Source organism: Antedon mediterranea, chromosome 2 (genome assembly GCF_964355755.1).
Source record: "Antedon mediterranea chromosome 2, ecAntMedi1.1, whole genome shotgun sequence".
Lineage (NCBI taxonomy): Eukaryota > Metazoa > Echinodermata > Crinoidea > Comatulida > Antedonidae > Antedon > Antedon mediterranea.
This window is the reverse complement of record NC_092671.1, coordinates 27,316,248-27,339,789: the sequence shown is the minus strand read 5'-3', so window position 1 is coordinate 27,339,789 and position 23,542 is coordinate 27,316,248. Positions and strand designations below refer to the sequence as shown.

General features: G+C 33.3%; 1 protein-coding gene and 1 long non-coding RNA gene across 4 annotated transcripts in view; one reads left to right on the top strand and one right to left on the bottom strand.

Moving 5' to 3' along the window:
- Positions 1-22,012, bottom strand: part of LOC140040824 (ubiquitin carboxyl-terminal hydrolase 37-like) — a 58,563-nt gene extending 36,551 nt beyond the window's left edge. For 2 of the 3 annotated variants that reach the window (XM_072087048.1, XM_072087050.1), the window contains exons 1-8: positions 21,916-22,012; positions 15,984-16,186; positions 14,384-14,537; positions 13,315-13,403; positions 7,091-7,263; positions 1,475-1,545; positions 876-1,152; positions 499-627 (exon numbers count right to left, since the gene is read on the bottom strand). In XM_072087048.1, coding sequence (XP_071943149.1) covers positions 499-627; positions 876-1,152; positions 1,475-1,545; positions 7,091-7,263; positions 13,315-13,403; positions 14,384-14,537; positions 15,984-16,157 — 1,067 coding nt within the window. In that variant the 5' untranslated portion in view covers positions 16,158-16,186; positions 21,916-22,012. The remainder of the gene's footprint in view (positions 1-498; positions 628-875; positions 1,153-1,474; positions 1,546-7,090; positions 7,264-13,314; positions 13,404-14,383; positions 14,538-15,983; positions 16,187-21,915) is intronic. The other variant, XM_072087049.1, reaches the window with a different exon arrangement.
- LOC140039814 (uncharacterized) lies at positions 9,115-10,529 on the top strand. The gene is made up of 3 exons (XR_011842599.1): positions 9,115-9,193; positions 9,598-9,730; positions 9,977-10,529. It is a non-coding gene; the product is annotated as an uncharacterized lncRNA (long non-coding RNA).
- Positions 22,013-23,542: the final 1,530 nt, after the last annotated feature.

Genomic DNA, 23,542 nt, shown 5'->3' with positions numbered 1-23,542 from the left:
AAAAAGTCCCCGTCCGTGGATTCTACTGTATTCGAGAACCATCTGTGAGCACCCCTAGATGGTACGCGAGCGAAGCGAGCGTGCCATCTAGTCTATTTAAATTTGTACAAAAAATCAGCACAACAATACATTATTATAATACAAATACTAATGTAACGCACAGGCGGGCAAATGCCCAAGCAGTTAAGGCGGGGGCGCCGTTTACCATACCTAAAGGTGCTAACAATATCGGCATGGGTTGTAGGCCAACTCGCTCCATAGTATGGTGGTGGAACAAGTCTTTTCTTATAAGAACTATAAACCATAGGTCCAGTGTACTTTAAAGAACCAAGTTCATCATTCAAGACGAGTAAGGTTTAGCCCGGTGAACCAGTTTACAAAATAGCCCCTGTATCAGGGAGATTACCACCTACCTGTATCTGATAGGACAGTGATTAATTTACTATTGGTAATCCTTGGCCACATGTGCCTAAAGTCAAAAAATGAAATTAATCTTACCCTTTAAGTTTTGGTTGGTTCAAGTTGGATGTGTATTGCTTTGGCTTTTCTTGCCGTCCTTTGAAAAAATCACTAAGACGAGATTTCTTGACAGGACATTTTAAGGGGTGTGGTTTTCTAGGAACAGATCTGTTAATAAAAACAAAGTATGCTAAAAGAGAGATTATGTTGTAATAGCAAGGTAATGGGACAAGCATGTGAGATGCATGGGTTCACCCTGCTAAAGTTCACTCATGCAGTATGTTTCAGCGCTGCTGAATTAGATGAGATGATGTATTACAGATACTGGCCAAATATGTGGAGATACAGCACTGTGAATTGGGTAGTAATAGCATAATCTATTTTGTTTTAATAGAGGGACACTTAACTGTACTTACTCTAGAAAACTCGTTTGAAGCATTTGTTTTCCTCTACTGTAAAATGATGTCGTTTTAAGTGTAGACGAAGAATACTTCAGCGATGATGGAGTGTACGCTGACGATGGTGTGTCTATAGAAGTTAGCCACCTTCGAAACTTTGATGGCGACATATCAGATGACGGCGACTTTGAGGATTTTGCCAACGATTTTGACTTTGAAGGAAAGAGCGCTGACGTCAGGGATTTGCCATACAATTTTGACTTTGCTAGAGATGGTGACTTTGTATATGCTGGTTCTACAAAATATGCATTAGGTTTAGTTAAAAGTTCAATAAACTAATTTAATAAACCCCAACATTAATTACTTAAATAATTGTAATTTTAAGTTAAAAATAGTAAAACAGAAGCCAACAGGATTTTGGTCTAACCATAAATTTTTTTATAAGCGAAATCATTTTCTTTTTCTTTTTGGTGAAAGTGAATAATTTTATTAAAACTACAAAATGGCCTATTCAAATTTATCTTTATTTTCATGTTTTGGGGACTGTACACATTTTAGAGAATTGAGACTGAGTATATCGAGAACAATTTGGTAAGAAACAAAAAATATATACTTACTTTTGGACTTCATTTCTTCACGTGCCCTTGTAAACAGTGAACTGCCCGATTCTATACGCCTATGGTATACACTTGAAATGAAAAAAATTAATAAGTTATCTTCTTTAAAGGCCAGGTGCGGGCAAAAAATATCTATAATTTCCCCTATGTTTCATAATGATTGAGATTTTGTTGAAAGTAAGCACTTTCTTAACAGTTGGGTTTGAGGTTGGATCAAATATACACAACAAAATCTCTATTCACTTGTACACAAATGTAAATAGAAAGGCATTTTTAAACAACTAGGAAAAATAAATGGTGTAGTAAAAAATATTATCTGATGACAGTGGAATTTTACTTTCTTATGTTTTTATTCAATTTCAGATTTTTATTTTGGTGCTATAGCAGAAATTATCAACTGTATACACATTACCTTTATTTGCACTTATATCAGTTTTCAGAGAGTCACCGGATATGGTATGACATTGGATAAACTACCTAACTAATGTAATAATTTCTGAATATACATATTTATTTTATGTAACAGTAGGTATCCCAATGAAAAAATTCAGATTAATTTTTTTTCTTTTTCTTTCAGTTAACCATACAGAACTTAATGTAATTAGCATTTTGCAATTTAAATGATTGAAGTCCGATTACACGTTCTAAAGTTATGGTTATTTAAAGTGGTAAAAAAATATGATTTTTTGCTTAAAATTTGTGTTTTTTGCAGTTAAAAACCAAAAACTAAACAGCACTTTCACTAAAAGAAAATTCCGGTTTTAGAGGAAAATGAAATCAACAACAGAGCGTAAACTGTGCTGGTTTTGGAAAAGGACAGTCAGAACACCATAGCAAAAGTAAAATTCACATGGTCTGATTCTAAAGAAATTTTGCACAAACAATAACAATACAATAAAGAACATTAGTTGATAAAATCATTAATTTATTTCAAAATTATCATTTTCAAAAACAATATTTTCCCAACTGAATGCCAACAAAATGAAAGTCGACATAGCATGACACTGAGAAAATGTATATACACATTTTTGAATTACTGTATAAAATGAAAGTATATATTAATAAATTGCCATTAAAGTATATTGCCCTGATAAAAAGTTAAACCAGTATGATCATCAATAATATAATAATAATATAAATTCTTCCTCAAATTGCTTCAGGCAAATGTTTTTGTCAGGTCCGTTAGCACATCTGCAGCGTTTCAATGATTGGCTTTTCTGCAGTTCTTCATCATTTTGAATGTTACACCAATCTGCAGTTTTGTCACAACTAAAGAAAAACAAATACAGTTTAATTTAACAAACAAGCATGAATGTATTTGTAAAAAAAAATTGCTTGACATTTTAAAAAAGCCTAAGTTGACTTTATTTTACCTCAACTAATTTATTGAATTAGTCGACCATAGGCCTAGTAATATTAATAATATAAAGTTAAAATTATATCATTTCATATTGATATTTAACATTTAATATGACAAGACGGATTTTACTTTACATACAAGAAATAATGCACTTACAGAGGCATTTCATTACATCCAAGGACGTCTACTCTCTGGATACGGGCCTATCTTGAGCCAAAGCTTGATAATCAATTCAAGCAAATGTTTTGATGCCTCTCCTGTAATTTTGTTGCGTATCAGATTGCACAAATATTTATGAACAGTTGGGTTTTCCAATACAGTGTCAAGAATTGTCTGCTGGATGTTGGCATTTGGCATTGAATCGAGTCTACTCACAGTTAAATACTTTCTGCTTTCATTCTCTATTGCTCTAAAGAATAAGTAAACATCATCATTGATATTAAACAATCGACCACGTGTCTGCTTTGCTATCCATAATTGCGTGTAATCTAAAAATGAATGAGTCGCATCAGAATCTTTTACCTGCCACTCTGCAGTAGGTCTTAGCTGTTATGCTGGTTGTTTGGTTTAATTTCTTAAGTAGTGCATAAGGTATGTATCCAGCCACATATCAAACTTAAGTAGTGCATAAGGTATGTATCCAGCCACATATCAAACTTAAGTAGTGCATAAGGTACGTATCCAGCCACATATCAAACTTAAGTAGTGCATAAGGTATGTATCCAGCCACATATCAAACTTAAGTAGTGCATAAGGTACGTATCCAGCCACATATCAAACTTAAGTAGTGCATAAGGTATGTATCCAGCCACATATCAAACTTAAGTAGTGCATAAGGTACGTATCCAGCCACATATCAAACTTAAGTAGTGCATAAGGTATGTATCCAGCCACATATCAAACTTAAGTAGTGCATAAGGTATGTATCCAGCCACATATCAAACTTAAGTAGTGCATAAGGTATGTATCCAGCCACATATCAAACTTAAGTAGTGCATAAGGTACGTATCCAGCCACATATCAAACTTAAGTAGTGCATAAGGTATGTATCCAGCCACATATCAAACTTAAGTAGTGCATAAGGTATGTATCCAGCCACATATCAAACTTAAGTAGTGCATAAGGTATGTATCCAGCCACATATCAAACTTAAGTAGTGCATAAGGTACGTATCCAGCCACATATCAAACTTAAGTAGTGCATAAGGTATGTATCCAGCCACATATCAAACTTAAGTAGTGCATAAGGTACGTATCCAGCCACATATCAAACTTAAGTAGTGCATAAGGTACGTATCCAGCCACATATCAAACTTAAGTAGTGCATAAGGTATGTATCCAGCCACATATCAAACTTAAGTAGTGCATAAGGTACGTATCCAGCCACATATCAAACTTAAGTAGTGCATAAGGTACGTATCCAGCCACATATCAAACTTAAGTAGTGCATAAGGTACGTATCCAGCCACATATCAAACTTAAGTAGTGCATAAGGTACGTATCCAGCCACATATCAAACTTAAGTAGTGCATAAGGTACGTATCCAGCCACATATCAAACTTAAGTAGTGCATAAGGTATGTATCCAGCCACATATCAAACTTAAGTAGTGCATAAGGTACGTATCCAGCCACATATCAAACTTAAGTAGTGCATAAGGTACGTATCCAGCCACATATCAAACTTAAGTAGTGCATAAGGTACGTATCCAGCCACATATCAAACTTAAGTAGTGCATAAGGTATGTATCCAGCCACATATCAAACTACTTGTTCTTTCATTGCTGTCCAATGGTTTTGGATCTTTCACCTCAGGTATGGGCATTAAAATTAACTCTAAAATTGTTCTCATGATAAAGTGATTTAATGTTCTAGCATGTTGACCTTCTCTGTCCAAATTTAAAGCTTTCATTAAATTCTTCCACCTACCAGTACCGTTATTGATACAATATTGATGAAATGCACAACAGACCATTTCATTACCCTCAGGTTTAATGGTCTTTGTGTCACCAGTTGTCACAATTTCCCAAAAATCGTCAGCAGTGTTTTTAGAGTAGTCCTTATTATTAGTAGTATTATTATTTTCAAGTAACACTTTGGCAAGAGCTAAAACTTGTTTTGCTGTTGGATAATCGGCTGTTTACACAGGATGGTGCATGACCTGTTCTAACGCTGACATCAAGTATGACTGACTATTAATGATTGCATTTTCTTTCATAAATTTAATAGTTGGTCTTTGAACAGCTGAAAATACATGTAACAATCAATAAAAATATAAAATGTACAATAATTAAGATAATGAAACAGCCTAAATCTTTTCGGCCTATGAAATAAAATGTCATGCCTTTATATGAAATTCCATTAATGAATGGAATGTTAAAAATTTAAGTTTGCTCTTCCTCTACTACAAAGTAGAAAGTGGTCCATGATTTTTAAAATGACACTTTATGCATGACACATGAAATGTACAGTAAGACATATGTTAAATCCTGTTTCTGTTGTGTTTATATTTTTTCCCACTAATATAGATTAAATAACAGAGAAATAACTTACAATAATTGAACAATAATAAGAACAAATCAATTTGTACAAACAAATATTGATGTCTTATTATAGACTAAGGCCATGTTTCTGCAGCCAAAAATTAAGTCTAGTCTAGTCTAGTTAAATCTAGTCTTTTTAGCTGTAGTCTTCAATTTATCTGGCTTCTTTTTAGCTGTAGGCCTAGTCTTCAATTTCTCTGGCTTCTTTGTCACATTGGTGACATCTGTGTGAAAATAACTAAATAGGTCATTCATTGTAGTAGAAAGGCTAGGTCTACCACAAGAGGACATTCTATATGAGTTAATTACTGTAGGCAGTACATTGCTTTTCTCTTTTTATCATAATTAATCATAAGCATACACTTCACTTTTAAAGACAAGGAATGACCTGATTTAATGTTTTTAAGGTAAAAACAAAACATTAAAAATTGCAGGGAAAGAAATTAATTATCTATATTTATACAAAACAAATAACCAAACACAATCTAATCAAATTATGTAACTTATACCCCTTCTTTGTTATATTGTATATGAGGGTAGCCTTGCAACTAGCCTGGCAATAAAGTTTGAATAATTGCCAGGGGCCCTAGATTTATAGTAAGCTTAGTTAGTGTACATACTGTCTTAGTACTACTCCTCCTATTGTAGGCCTACTCCTACTAGGCTAGCATAGTTTAATGATGGATTTATTAATGAATTTTAATTTATTAATTTAAAAAAATTAAAGTACGCCTCTAATCTCCAAGGCTTGAAGTCTTGGCTGCATAACATGATCAATAATTTCGGTTGCGGGCAATTCGTTGTTGAAGTTAAATTCGTCATCTTCAGAAACAACACTACAACTAGTACTAAGCACTACTAACCATGAAAGTATAATACCTCCATGTACTAACCATGGAGGAAATAATAAACTAGGCTAGGCCCTAATATATTTACCCTTCCGGCCTAAGCGGTCTCCTTCGCTTTCGCCGACAGAACGTGTTGGACCATCATTAACACATTTTCCTCCATAACCATTGTCTGAATCCAAGCCAACCTCTTCTTTACGAAACTCTATATCTGGGAGATCGTTTAATTCGACTTCGAATTCCTTATCAGAAAGGTTATAACTAAATTCGTCGTCTAATAAAGTGTTCGTCGCCATTGTTGCTAGCACTAAAACATCATGCCACCAAAGAACGCGCGAAAGAAGCATAGCCAACAAGGTTAAATGTCGTTGCACATGTGCAGTCAACAATATATTAGGCACGCGACCGTTTCGTTGTTACCATGCGGTTAATTAAACTGTAACATTGTGGGCGGTCCGCGGTCAGTCGGCTAGAGTCATGGAACCCTTGATCTCAAACTGATGCATATCCTTCCATTCTTTAATCCATGGTTAGGCCTAGCCGTTCAAAAACCACACCGAGGAGAGCAAGCAATGACTCAATTAGATAGGCAGAGTACAGTACAGTTGACTTTTTTTAGTAAATTAGTTACAGTACATCTATCTAGTATCAATAATTCGGTACTTTGCCGGAATCGATTTCTATATTGGAAGAGCTCGGATTTAACCATATATTATATTTAAAATTCATGACCGAGTGTTAAAAGTAACAGTAGGTCACGCTTTAATTTATTACCGCCTCTTTTCGTCTACAGTCCTAATGCAGCACTTCCCTTGTGTTTGTAACTGCTGGATCAGCCCCTGTTGATTAATACCTATCTAACGCTTACCTACTATGATGAACATTTTCTTTATTTAGCTCTTTTTCTTCAGTGACATCAGTGAACAATAGTGATTCAGCACAATTATCTTCAAAGTCGGTGATATCCATCTCATCTGTCCCATCATGCATCAGTCTCCCGATGGGTGTGCCAGGACTTAGCTTAAGCTCTTTATTTGGTGTCTAATGATTTCAAAGTATAATTATTTTAATTAATGCAGTATTGACAACATTAAATTATGTGGGGAAAACTTATTCATCAGTTTACTAAAATATTATTAATAAATGGTAACATAGTACTGTAGAATAGTTCTTGTCTTTCAATCAGAAATGTAAAATGCTAGCAGTCAAGCAAGCATTTTTTCTAATAATCATGGTTTCATGGTAATTACTGCAGAGGTCCCAACTTGGAAAAGTCCATTCGCAGGAGATTTTGTCGTGAACCACATTCAATTCTTCGGGGCGTCGAAAGTCAACGCGCGGGGAATCGAAAATCAACACGCGTGTCGTTTACGTCTCTTAATTAACTAAATATGTTACATATACAGTATACAATATTTACACATAAGTTGGTTTAATTTTTACATAGGTTTATCCATCATTATTTTTACCTTCTTATTTTTTTTATGGACACATCCTCAGTACAAAGAATTTTAAAAATATATACTGTATTTTAACTAAAATTCAGTATATAAAATAATTTAACTTAATTACATAATGTACAATATTTACACATGATAGTATTGCCCAATAGAATTTACTCATTTTTTTTAGGCACAGGCCTAGCATAGGGCTTCTACTAGGCCCTAGCTAGCTACCATTTAAAACCCCAAAACAATCGAAATAACTACATTACATTACATATTATTTCAGATGAAAAACATTGAGTTTTATATTGTTTTATCCATACGTAATTACACTGGCATTAAAGATATAACATTAAAATGTAGGCCGTTTATGAGCTATTTCGCCGATTTCTTATTGCTGGGAAATTCCCCACCATCGACATCGATCGATCGAGGAGTAGGCCTAGGCTAGAATAGAGGCCTAGCGTGCATGCCGGAACGGGTGGATTATTGCTATATAAATAACAAGTTTGAACAAAAGAGCTTACGACAATCTTAGGTAAATTTTTATTAAACGTAGGCCTACTTGCTTGGCGAATCCATATGCCTTTTAATTATGAGGGTGTTTAAAAATGTAATAACTATTAAAAACGTGTCTCAACCACTGTGTAATCAAAGCGTTTATTTAGTTAAAACTTGGATCCTCCCAAAATTGATAATCGCGTATTCCGGTTACCACGTGATTGATTCACGGTTGGTTGCACGCTTCTTTTTTTTCTACGTCCGGCGTGTAATACCGTGCATGTTTATATTGTTACGGTTTATAAAGGCAGTGCATACAAATAAAAATACAATAATAGACCACGGAGACTGCATGAATAGACATTGTTTCAACATCCTGCCTAACTTTTGTCTGGTTATTGACTATTGTTGACCTGGGCTGAGCCTGGGTGTAACCGTAAATCAATTTGGCCAAAATTATGGGGAAATTTGAAAATGTGGTAAAAAAATCAAAATGCGGTAGAAAACGTCGAGATAGCGGTAGCGTGGTAGATGGGTACTAAAAGCGGTAGACTACCGCGAGTAGCGGTAGACTTGGGACCCCTGTTACTGGCCCGATTAAATTGCCTGCTGGTGAGGTGTTACAGGAGACCTGGCCATCATTGAGCAAGCAGAACACAACTGTACTATAAAATAAAACACTAAAAATGCATATTAAAGACGTATTGTCCCCCAAAATATGAAAAATGAAGATCAATAAAATCAAATTTTGAATAGACCATTTTGTAGTTATAATAAAGTTGTTCACTTTCGGCGAAAAAAAATCAGAAAAAATTATTAATTTCGCTTAGAAAAAAGCAAAATAAGTTAATCAATTTTCCCAACTTGTCAGCTCAAAAATTAGGCCGATAGAGCTAACTCATAAATATGCATGATATGTTAATGAGCATCGACACAGCTGAGATCTGATCTAACAAACATACCAGAGATCGACGCGACTCGGGGTTTCCCCTGATCGTATGTAAAGCTGAGCTGTTAATTTGTCGGTAAGTAAAGTAGGCCTAGACGGTTATTTTAAATATAATAATTATACTGTATATATAACGCAAACTAGACAGACGTTTGTAATAACAGGAAGGTTAAATAATTAACTTAGCCTGGGATTTTTTCAGGGCTAGGCTAGGCCTAGAATAATACATGCATAGGCCTAGGCTAGTAGTAGTAGAGCAGGCAGGGAATTTCGCAGGCAGGTGGGACAATCGGTTCCCTACAGGAATACCCCCCTACAGAAGATGCCCAGCTAGGCCCTATACATTGTACTCTTCATAGACTGGCCTAGGCTAGGCCATCAATCCGAAAATACAGCCAGCCTGCTGTACCATATACATAATTTACAGTTGAAGCTTGTTTAACTAGTTTTTATGATAAAAATAAAACAAACATTTTTCAGGGAAAATGGTTACAATACAAGCTTGAAGTTGAGAACCTTCCAGCAGCATTGTACAAGTAGACAGATGGGAAAAGCCAGCTTAGCCATTTTACAACACAAACAAATGTTCTTCACTATGTTACTCTGTACTGTAGTAAGTCAAATATTTGTTTCCTCTTTATTAAGTTGTAATGTGTTTTATTACCATAGAAAGTTAGTGTACTTATTTGACTATGTCAAAGCAAGCAATTTCACTAGCCTACATTTTGCACTAAATGTGCATGATCTATTTTTAAATACCAAATTCCAGGTTTTCGTACTTTGCCGAAATTGAAAACTTTAGATTTTGTGAAACTTTTAACTTATTTATACATCATTGTTTCAAAAAATTTATTTAAAGATGTTAAGCTGATGAAGACTGGAACAGAGGTCACATTCGTACTTCAAAAAGACAACTAATGATAGACTCGGTATTGGAATATGATTGGATATTGCAAGACAAATATTTGTGATGCTGCATTCGGCCAATATGTTCCTATCCAGCTTGTAAAATGTTGTTTTATCATTTTTTTTATTATAAAGCATTAATATTTGTACAGTATATTATTTTGTAAACATAACATTCAATAAATAAAAAATACTACTACAACAGTACATAGGATAAATTCTTCAAATTTACTCTTACTTCATAATTTTACTGTAAATATTACAGTACAAAAGGAGAAAATAAAAAATATATATAAAGTATATCTTATTGAATTCCTGTATTGTTTTTTGTGTCAATTTGTCTAATAATATCAATGTGTTGATTGTGGCAGTAATTACGGCAGATAGTCTTCTAAGATTGCTCATATCCATTACAAAGTGTCATTTTAATAGTAAGAAATGTTTCAATAAATTGTGAATGTTTCCACTGTACGATAAATGTTGTGTTTCTCACTACTTCTTCACTTGCTCTTATTGTTCTTAATCAATGTTAATACCTGAAAAAAAAAAAAATATTGTGCGAATGTTGATTTGAACATTCATGTATTACATTTGATGCAGAAAATATTTTTAAAATACTGTACAGTAAACATCCAAAACAATATTTAGATTTATTTTAGTAATTTTCTCTGAAGAAAAGATAGTTGAAATCTTAAAAAATTAAACCAATTCATCATGATGGAAACAACAAATTATAAAACAAAAATACATCCCTCCTGGTGGTGGTCTAGCCCTAGCTAGCAGTGTACTGCCTAGCCTAGGCCTAGTACACTCTACTTCTAGAAACAGGAGGCAGCAGTAAGGCTACTCGAGACTGCCTTCCATGTGGTTGTGCTAGTACTAGGCCTAGTATTAGTAGTAGACTAGTACAGTAGCAGCAAATTCGAGTCTAGGCCTAGCTATAGGCCTCTCCTGCTAGCGAAACAAAAACTCACCTAAATGAATAAGATTCAACATCAAAGTTACCAACTGCAGTTCTAACGTAGTATTCTGCTAGCTATTGTTTTCGTGTTTTCTTCAAGATTCGTCTCGCGTCACTACTCGACTCTCTCTCTATGCATTGCTATCGTCGCGTAGTTGTTGAGAGCATGCAGCATCATCCACACAATGTATCCATACAATATGAATATTTATGAGCTAACTCAGGTCAAGGGTTAAATTAAACCGGAACACGTTTGTCTTCCAGACAAATAGCTTCCGGTTGGTTAATTTTTGCTTTAAATTACGATTTTCTCGAGTAAATAATTTTTTTTTCCGATCCAATTTGAGGTCAAAGTGAATAACTTTTATCTGCAATTAAAATGGCCTATTCAACAAAAATATTTAAAAAAAAAAGTTTTCAGGGGGACAATACATCTTTAACTAATCAATGAAGTGTAATTAAAAATTCAGATTACTAATACCCTTTTTACACTATCGACTGAGAGAGGAACACGAGTTGAACTCGGAGGCAATTTCCATTTACACTAGCCAAAAAAACTGCGAGATAAACTCGAGTTGCGTCCATTTACACTACATCGATCACCCCGGTGCTGTCAATCAAATTATTATATTGCAAGCGCACACATGGAACTTAACTGACTATGGTTTAAACGTTTAAAGCTCAGGTACAGGCATGAATTTTAAATATAATATCTGGTTAATTGTACATAAATCAAATATTTGTAACAGAAATCAAGACGAAAAAAACATGAATTTCCCTTAATATGGTCAAATACAAAATTTGACAATATTCTGCCATAAAAACCAGGAAGACCTTTTTTCAGTAGTTAGGTAGTTAACCTAATGTAATAACATGTCTGGTGACTCCCTAGAAGGTGAAAAAAGATGGTGGATATACGGTGGATAATTTTTGCTATAGCATGAAAACAAAAATCTGAAGTTGAATAAAAATACCAAAAATGTAAAATTCAAGTTATATTACCTATATTTAGTCATCCGATAACATTTTTTACCACACCGTTTAGTTTTCATAGCTTTTTAAAATACCTCTCTATTTACACAATTTGTGTACAAAAGAATAGAGATTTTACTGTGTAATTTGAACTATCCTCCCACTGATAAGAAAGTGCTTATTTTCAACAACCTCGTGTAACATAAATAAAATTCCCAAAATTATGAAACATAGGGGAAACTATAGATTGATGATTATTGGAATGTATGATCAATAGAATTTTTTTGCCCGCACCTGGCCTTTAAACACTTGAACATATCGACAAATCTCATATAAAAACATAATAATCTGAATTTACACACAATTTATTTAATTTTGAATGCAGTCCAGTGTAATATTTTCTTTGTGGCTATTAAGATTATCATTTATTATTTTAAAAATTAGGGCCTAACAATTATTTTTCTTTTTAAAATGAATGCATTTCCGCCTTGTAGACTGTACGTACATTAAATAGGCCTTAAATTGTTAGGTTGGCGTAAAAATAGGGTAGGTACGGTAAGTATTTAAAATAAAAATGTATTTTTTAATTAGCATAACAATGTATCAATGAAGGAAAATTGTTATATGGTACTTTTTCCGTTCCTAAAAAAGTTATCATTTTCATCCATTGAGACGTCAGTATTATATATATTTTTCCCTTTTTCAATAATTAGGCCAACATAAAATCGGTCAGGGTAGAGTTACACCAATATTACATTATTTTAGGCTTTCTGGTAAGGTAGAATGCACACGAACAATTTCAATATTTTCAGCAGAAAAGAAAAATCACAAATTTGTTTGTGCCTTTAAAAAAAAATAACGAACAGGACAATATATCGTACAATTATTATTGTAAGCAAAAAAAGGTGTATTTTAAGCAAAAAACCTATTTTTTTTGCATAATATATTGTAATATACTGTGACAACCTTTAACAGCTTGGTGTTGAACCACAAAAACCGTTTACACTTCGTGTACTTCAGGTACACCGGAAAACATTCAGCTTCGTCAATAAAAACCACAACACCGGCGTTTAACGGCCCGGTGTACTAACAACCGCGGGGTTACACCGCTGTTACGGTGATAGTGTAAAAGGGGTATAATAGGCGTTTCCAACAGGTTGTATGCACCCCTCCACAATCCCCCTATTTCAAAATATTTACCTCTATCCAGCAGACACCTACCATAACTGACACCCATGCCTGTTTCCTATAAAAATCAGCGTATTTGTTACCTCCCGTAAAGCGAACACAACTTTTAAAATTTTTTTGCAGATCATGTTTAATAAAGAAACCAAATTGTAAAATAAAGAATACATTACCTTGTAGTTATTATCAGCCTGTATGAGGTGACCTGTCGGTGAAAGGTGGAATGAAACATCAGGCCGATTTTTACGAGTCTTTAATTTACCTAAAGAAATAATGCAGAAACGTGTATAAAGGTCTGTCCAAAAAGTGTTATTTGCCCAAATATGGTAGTGATATGACATCAAAATCTCCATATATGGGCACATCACATTTTTTTTGTTACATAAAGTTACAGTCAACAATGCATGTCAATTAGTTTTTATTGGGAGTCGACCATGTACCTATAGTAGTTCATTGTTATAAATAAAACAAGGAGCTCTGTTTCATTGAATAAAAAATAAATAAAATATATAATTTTTCAATTCATGAAAATAATATTCTCAATCATTCACTATTTGTATAACAATGAATAATTTTTTTTTTTAATTCATACACATTCAACAGAGAACAAATCGCCAATTACAGGATGGATAAAACTATTTTATAATTTATCATGCTTATAAACTCAGTCTCATTTCAGGCTTAAGGGGTGGAGTTGAGAGGGTTGTAAGGTACTCTGGTACTAGGTTGGAACCCTTTAGGAAGGCAACAAGGCGACAATCTGGTAATTTACAGTTTGATTTTAAAGCTACTCATACTAGTGGAACAATACACTGTTGCTGATAAGCAAACCAGAAACTTTCGGGCATATGCTGCAAATAATTTTCAGTTTGATTATGCAAAATACAGTAATACAAGCACTTTCGCGAGCCTACTACTGATAACCTATGGCCGTTTTATCTGCTTTATCATGTACAGTACTGTAGGTAAACACAAAGGATTTTGTATTCTTATAGCTATTAGTATTATAGTGAGAATAAAGTAACTAACGTATAGCACATGATGCCTGGGGCATGGTCTAACAACAATGCGTTACTTTAATTAGTACAGAGTACATGCATTGTAACACAAAGGTCGTGCCCACCATGGATTGATGCGATCTTGTTACAGTATTTACTTGCACTTCATTTTTCAAATTAAGCTGAAACATAGAATAATCTCTCAAATCAAAAGCTTACAAATATTGTCAATAATAAAATTTACCGTTATTAAAATTCTGAAGAAACATTTTAATTTGTGAAAGTTTAGCCCGATTATCGTCATCACAAGTTTTCACTCTAATCAATCCACATCCTTTTAAATCTATCAGTAGATTTGGACCACTGAGTGTTAGAGAACCCATTGCAGATCTTTGCAACTGTGAAAGATAAGAAAAAAAAATTATCTATTAATTTCATAAGCATTTTGAATCAAATAAAATGCTTTTAAAACACAGTAGGCATAATGTACGTGTGTTTAATAGGAAGAAAAATGTATCATGTACAGTACAGTACCATTTCTTTATGGGTCCAATCGTCTTAATTGTACGTGGGACCCACTGACTGTGCATCCTGTGTAGCATGCAACAGTCATGGTTGATGTGCTTTTATTTATTCTTATGATCTTTTTTCAGGTCTGCTTATATACGCACAGAAAAGGATTAATCAGTTTAATGATGATAAAACTATTAAAATATTTTTATTCTTTTACATAGTTTTTTACATTTGTATCACAAACTCGTGGAACACATTTGATTTATGTATGGTGGACAATTCATTTTCGTAGACCGATCGGCTTTCTTTTATTTATAATGTCCACATAGTTGGACCCGAATGTCCACACAGTTGGATCGCCAACAGAGGTGGCAGAAACACGGCACCTGATCCGTAGTTCATTTTATAATAAATAACAAACAAAACATTTAACTCTATGAATGTAGTTTTTATTAACAAATGTTTGCGGTAAAGAGAGAGATGAATAAGAAGCGTGAAACGTTGAACGCACACGCACATCCTCCGACTGGAAATTAGGCATTTGTGAAGATATTAACCCCACGGCCGGTTTCATTACACAAATATTTGTTCGCGGTTACTGAAATACCTTCATCGTGTTAATATACAGTAAATAGCGGCACCAAGAAAGGCATGATTATATATAAAATTTGATGCATGATCCGATATCTACAACTCATCAACTTTCAGAATACGTAATAAAAATAACTGTCACCGTTTAGTTTAGAAACTATGACTGTTTAAAAAAGGAATAATTTTGACGAATTGTTGAACATTTTTTTAAGTGGAAATTGTTAAAAAGTTGGTAAAATTATTAGAAAAGTCTGAAGAAACATAAACCATGCGAAAAAAATGTTATTAACGCTATATATTAAATTTGCGTGCGCGTAGACATTTTTATACACTTAAAATGACAAAAGAACACATAGAAAGTTGATTAGAATTGATTATTCGCATTTCTAATTTTTAAACTCGCCTGCGCACGCGACTTTCTGTGAAACATGCCATTTTTTTTAACAGACAGCGCATGATATAAATTACACTTTTTCTAACTTTCAATTGAAAATGTTATTTTGTTTTTGACCTATGTTAAAAACGTCAAATTCATAAAATCGCCCGGAAGTCACGTTGCGCAATTGTAAACGTCATGAAAATGTTAGCTGCGCAACTTCACGTGAATGACGATATGTTGAGAAAGTTACGAAATGTTATGTCTATAAGTTTTAGAGATATGCGAGACACAAAAATTAAAGAAAACAAAAAAAATAATGTTAAATGGTTAACCAATAAAAAATAACAATTATACGTTGTACCTTAAAATTCTGTTTGTGGCCATAATTAGGTTTGACAATGCAGTTGATTACTTCATCACTATTAGCAGTTATCTCAATCGCTCCATCTTTCCACGGCTGCTGGCCGTATGATATGCTTCTGTAGCATACTTGACCATACACATGATAAAGAACTTGACCAGTAGTAAAATTCATGTTGGTCAAACACAGCCCTGAATTTCAATCTTGAAAATTTTAAAAAAGAAAACATAAGTTATTGTTGCTAATTACCAGAGATACTTAGGCTTACTAATCTACTGTATGTCAGTCATTTGTTGTTACATAGTGTCTATCCTTACAGCTTTTCATGAATAACACATTATAAACTCAGTATCTTTGTTAAAAAATAATAACAAACTTATTTTCTGAAAAACTGGCAATTTTAATTTTAAACATTCATAAATATATACACGCCGAGAGTGCTATCCAATCGGGTTTGAATTATACCATGAAAGCCCCAGTGGTTTAATGGTTAGGACATCTGCATATTAAGCAGGAGGTCCGGGTTCAAATCTTGATTGGGTGACTTTTTCTCATTCTCACAGATTTACTTATCTTATCGTTTTAAATTAATTAAAGATGTATTGTCCCTTTGACTAATTCCAAAAAAAATTAAAAAAAAAGATTTTGAAAAAAAGTGGGTCATTTTGAAGTATCATAATAGTTTATTAGCTTTCACCAAAAATTAGTCGCAAAAAAAATCATATACCGTATTTTCCGGAGTATAGGTCGAGACTTTGTGGGAAAATTTTAATTGCAAAATCGGGGGGTCGACTTATACTCTGACCATGCGATTTTTGAAAAAAATCAGGCCGAAAAAATATGTTCAAAAGCCGTCAGCTGTCAAGGCCCAGCAAGGCAAGGTCAGTGGCCTATCATCAATCACTCACAAGTCACAGAAGTTTTCAATTTAATACCTACATTGTACAAAATAATACAACTCCAACAAGTACTGGTCAATAAAATATTAATATATCACAATGACTCATTTTGATGTTAATATTACGCTTTTAAGATAATTAAGAATAAATAGTTTTCTTTATGCTTCTTATTCACTCTTAGCAATTTCATAATTTTTTTTTCATAAATTACTTGCTATGATAGTCCTAGTCATGATAGAACCAATAATAAGCCATTTGAAAGAGGTTTGCGCAGTTTAGCAATACCCTCATACTGTACTATTTTGGTTTGTATGACAATAAAAGATCTGTATCTGTAATGATATATTTAATAAACAAACACTCAAAAGAATTATGTTTACAATTCAATTATTTTCAGAATAATAATACATAACTAGATTTAATTCGTCACTATGACGAATTATAGGTTATATGCATTGATTTAAATAAAGTTAATTGATTTTTAAAAGATATATTTAAAAAATACAATAGCCGGTATCAACACCTGATCAAAGATCCCTCTGCGTATGTCATAAACCACATTTGTTACATAATAATAAAGACATAAGACTTTTGATCTTATTTAGGCGGACAAGATGACATCGTGGGCCGAATCGACATCGGATGGGGTCTATATTCGCCAGCCTATGCTTACGCTATTAAATTATTTAATCCTACCTTGGCTTAGCAAATTATAAATACGCCGACGTAAACATAAAAAATATATGCAAAATCAATATATTCATGTTAAAGATGTATTGTCTCCCAAAAACATGAAAAATGAAGATTAATTATATCAGACTTTGAATTCCTTCATTCATTCATAATGGCATATTTATTAAAATCATCTTCACAGAAAAACTGAATTGTGACAATTTTTTTAATTATAAATAGGTACTTAAAATATTTAAAATGTTTAAAAAAGATAGTATAAAAAAACATCAAAAAATTGAGAAACACACAATACATCATTAATGATCTTTTATTGTCGGCATCGTTTCTGGACGTTTTATTTTTAGAATTTGGAAAAGCCTATAACTAGTTCATCGCGGTTCACCATGTGGTGCAATCATGTCTCTACTGGGGGAAATTTCTATTTATTTATAATATATTCGCCGTCGAGTCGATAAAAAACACCATGAAGAAAACGATATGATTAAATAATAATATTTATTAATAATGCTTCCAAGTAATTTACAACTTCGTCCTCCGTCAAGTCAAAATTGACTCATTAATTTTGCACACCTTGTTACCTCGCATTCGTAGACAACCCTACGATGTTATTTTGAAATGCGCGAGTTTGGCGGAGTAGCCGGTCTCGGTCACTAATCAATACATTCACTAAAACAAAAACACACCTTTTTACAGTGAGATAGCAATTTTTGCTATGATCATGGATTAATCCATACAGTGTTTTACACATTGGAATTGAAATATGGTTTATGATTTTTAAAACTGAATTGTTTAAAAAAAAATAAAATGTTTTATGTTCGGACTCATATCGTCGCCGTTTTGATATGTACAGCTGGTTCTTTATAAAACCACTCTCTGCAGTTTAAAAATAAACGTTGTGGCTAAAGATACGGTACCGTATTCTAACTTCCGTTTGCTAAAGGTACGGTAAAATTGCATTATAAGGACTTGGGATTTTTTTTTCATATCGCAAAATAAAAACAGTGATCAACCGGCGGCTTAACATTTTCTTTATGCTTCATTTATCGCTATTATAAAATATCCCCATCATGTGACAAAAACTAAATGTAGCCTAGGCCTACGTCTGTTATTATTGATAGGCCAAAACATGTTGATTTTAATTCTAGAATTAGGTATCCCAATGAAAAAATTCAAATTAATTTTTTTACTTTTTCTTTCAGTTAACCATAAAGAACTTAATGTAATTAGCATTTTGCAATTTAAATGATTGAAATCCGATTACCCGTTCTAAAGTTATGGTTATTTAAAGTGGTAAAAAAATATACGATTTTTTGCCTAAAAATGGTGTTTTTTGCAGTTGAAATTGGAAGCATTTTTAAAAGGTTATAACTTTTACAATAATTAGTTAAAAGTTTTGAATTTTGTTAAACCTATAGATATCACAGAGTTGTACAACTCTATTTTTTTTGGAGCCTCAACGAAACCTATTTTTTAAATTATTGGTCCGCAAAGTGGTAGGAAAGCATTTAGCACCCATTTTTGCTGGAATTCCCAAAAAATGAAAAAAATGCAATTTTTCAATGATCTGTAACTTTTGAACTACTGTACTAATTCATTTAATTTTTTTTGTACTTGTTAGAATGTAGTGTATATTTCATTAATAAATATATTTTAGATGTGTATATGAAAAAAAAAAAATTTTTAATGGTGAAATTTAAAATTATAAAAAAAAAAAATGAAAAAGTATGTTAAAAACGGTGTGTACTGTTTCCTTTCTTTTACACTAATTTTCGGTAAGTATAATTATTAGAATATTTTAATATACTTTATATTTATAATTTCAATCATAAATACTATTATATATAACTTTTGAATACGTATAACAAGATTTTAGGCCCGTATGATTATGACACCAAATCTAAGCCGGGCTGCTAAGTAAGATATGCTCTTTTAAGGCAAACGCACAATATGGGTCAAAATAAACTCATTTAAAATAATCAATGTTAATTAAAACAATTAATTGTTTACCTGAATAGTATATATAACATTATAAAAATTGTTTTCTTTTCGTATTATTACGTTATTAAATTGAAATACGGAGCTAAAGTTTAGGCCAAGTCACGGCTTACTCGCGATCAATAGTCGCGACCGTTAAAGTATTTCGGTCGCAGTTAATGACTTTCGACCGCCGTATACAGAGTCAAATGTAACGTTGCTAAATTAGCTTAATAAATGTCTTCGGTACATTTTAACCTAACGCATTTGCATTGTATACTTGCATAATAAATCTTCCGCACATTACATCAATTTTAAGTTGTTAAATTAATGTGTAAAACCAGATATTCTACGACGGAAAAGGACATGTCAATCTCCGACATCGCTGCTGTCACACATCTCGCGTCGAGCCGGTCGAACTCGAGCGAGGAAAACTAAACAACGTGTTCAAAATATGGAACGTACCATTCGCTGATAGGGTGCATTAATGTATTTAACGGAAAACGCCACAACAAACACGCGCGTATTTTAGAGTACAATATTTTACTCACTACAATATTCACCGGATTATAATGGTTGGATCTTTAAAATTTTGAACGGGATTTACGCCTCATGCACCATTTTAAAATGTAGTTCGCACAATTACCATGCACAATACGTTTGTAAACTATGTTTTATCGATTTCAATGTAGATTTAGCTATAATTTAATACCAAAATCCATAATATTTTTCCATAAACGGTGAATCAAAATTGGATTTTTGTCACCAAAATTGACTTTTCGTTACGAAAAACCTATTTATAGAAGTCGATTTTCGTATCAAATTAAAGCTTATTTAAAGCCTGATAACATACAACAAAAATTAATCCGCTAGCTTCAATGGTAATCGTGCGATCGTGTTTTGAAAACTGATGGGGATTTTCCGATGAGGTTTTCAACGCGCGGAAATCGGCTCGACGGGATTTTAGAACCGTTTTAAAATCGCATTTTCTCGGCAACTAATTTATTAATTTTAATTATAAACACACTTATACATAGATTAAAACAAGTACTTTCAAACAATATAAATTTTGTAAGTATTAATTAAGATTGAATACGATTTATTTAACATCAAAGTCATACTACTTTTTCGAATTTCGTCAATATTTCAAAAGTGATACCCCTCTGTGCGCTTTCATTGGGATACCTACTTTTATGAAGAAGAATCACATAAAAATCATTAAATTGATGATTTTACAGACATGTTTCTCGCATATCATTCGCGAATTTAGCATATACTCGAAGTTCAATATTTTCGTTTCTATGGAGCGCCAAAAGAGCAACAACAATAGATGGTTAAAAACTCAGTTGAATGCGTCTTCTTTTAATGCATTTATTATTGAAATACACGTTTAATTTTAATATATTTTGTCAATAAAATGCTGTAACATTTTACTGCTAATAATTTGCTGTCAAATAGCAACCAACCCTAGGCCTAACTAATAAGAGTAAGACTATAGACTAAGAGGAATATTATTTAGATCAGGTATACCCCTACAGTACAGCAGTACATGTAATTATGATGATGAATTTGTCGATTTTCATTCCTAAAAGTTCCTGCAAAAACCATGTACAGTATCAACAGTAATATTTTTGTTGCATTGCCATTGACAAAATATGATAAAATTGAACGTAATTTTCACCAATAAATGCATTAAATATACGCAATTTACTGAGTTTTTAGCCCTCTTTTATGATTGCTCTTTTGGCACTCCATAGTAGAAACAACAACATTGAACATGGAGTATGCGAAATTCACAAACCGATGTGCGAGAAACACGTCTGTAAATTCATCAATTTAAAGGATTTATTTTTTACTTTTTGTGTGATCTCCTTCGTAAAAGTATTTTTGAGGCCTAATTCTAAGGTGTGGTACTCATGATAAAGTTACTTAACCAATTTTGAGTCGAAATAAACGACAGGTGCGAAACGGAACTAGGCTAGCGCCATAAAGGTAATATATAATGGTGGCTAAATCATTCATGGGTACATGTTACATAATGGCCCAAAATTGTATATGATGTGGGTGTGAGAAAAAAATTAGGCGAGAAATCGAATATATAACAGTGTGGTGCGAAACTGCAGTAGCGCCGCTTCTGTGGGTGGTACTGTAGGCCTGGCTTGCAAGAAGTACAGACCCTAGCTCCCGCTCGGCTAGCCTAGCTAGGCCTAGGAGGCCTAGTGCGAGTCGACGGAACTTCCCTCACAGACAGCTAAAAAATAATAGGATCCATCCAAATAATATTAATAAATAAAGCTTGATACGATACGTTAGGCCTAGGAAAACACAAAACGGTGGATACATATTCTATGTGTTCATATACCAACCTGTTCTTAGATGAAACATTACATTCTGATTATTGTAGCAAAACAAAAAGCATGGACACCTGCTTTGTTTTGGTGCCAACCAAGCGAATACAGTATTTTTTTATGTTTCTAGTTTCGCGCCGTGTGGTGTGTGGAGAGTTAGTCGATCGTCGATGTAACATGTGTGTCGAGTCGTGATTCCCAGAGTGAGGGCGTCAACAAAACCTTAATTTGGCGCGAAATAATTTTTCCCACGTAATTCATTCCAATAATCCTAATTTAATAGGGTGATGCGATCTCCCCTAAAGGAATAAATTTATTCTAAATTATATAAAAAAATTACTGTCAATAGGCCTAATAAACTACTACTAGAAAATGATTATTATAAAAGATAAATAAAATAAACTATGAAAAAACAGGTGTAAAATTTAAAATGGCCAAACAAAGAAGCATCTGTGAGATAGAGCCTGTCTGTACTACCCCCACTCCAAATTGGACGACCCCAACGACCCGGGCAACCTCCAATAGAGAGAAATGGCGAACCGTGATGACGTCACTCAAATTTCACCGAGTGGTGGTGGGTATAGACAAAGAATATTATACATAGTTGCCATTTCTGGCATTATTATGCTTTTTGGCATTATTTGGAGGCCCACGGCATCTGGCATAATGCCGCGGCATTATTTAGCCGTTTTTAGCATAATCTGGCATAATTTTGTGTTTTTTGAACAACCAAAAAAATAATATACCACAGAACAAAAATAAAATATTTTGTTAATACATATCACCTTACACAATATCATATCATACAAAACAGATCTGTTCGGGTTTTCCGTACAATAGTTCTTCCATCCTTTCGTTTCGGACTTAATCGACTCTTCGGATAGGAAGGCTGCTCAAAAACTACCGTGTCTGCGATATAGGCAGCACAACAAATCCGAAGAGGCTAGCTATTGGCCAATTATGTTGCTCTATTTCAGAGACCATGCAGGTTATTGGATCCCCAGCGTAAGGGCAAAATTCGGCAAACTGCGCCTTACTTCTAGAATTTTTACTCGATGGTATATAAAGTTGGTTCGTACTTTCGGTACTGATTTTAACCACCTGATGTAACCCTGTTTACTAATTAAATTAAGTTAGATAAGTAGTTATTGACGATTAAAACGAATTTAGGTTCAACGATTTGCCCCAAATAGGGTGTTTTCCGATCGTGGTATACACTGTCTAATGGATGTCCATCTTGAAAAATACCCGCCACAAAAATGCGAGGAGGCTTCGCATTTTCCTATCTCCTCCTATGATAATTGTTTTTAATAGCTGAAAACCGGTTGAACAGCTAGAGTACAGCATCATAATGTTGAAGACAGGCCGATTTTCTTTAAAAAATACTATTTTGATAGATTTAATATACGTTTATAGAAATGTATTGATTTTCAATGAATGGAACATTCCAAATTATTGCATACCTCCATGGTTTAACACAAGTAGGTAAATTTATAGACCCTTGAAGAATAAACAGAAATAGTATTGTAATGCTATACAATACTGCAAATAGGTATTAACCACTTTTGATCGCCATTTGAATCAAAAGTGTGTTGGTACTGTTAGATATAATATAAACAAATATACTAATAAACTATATCACTGT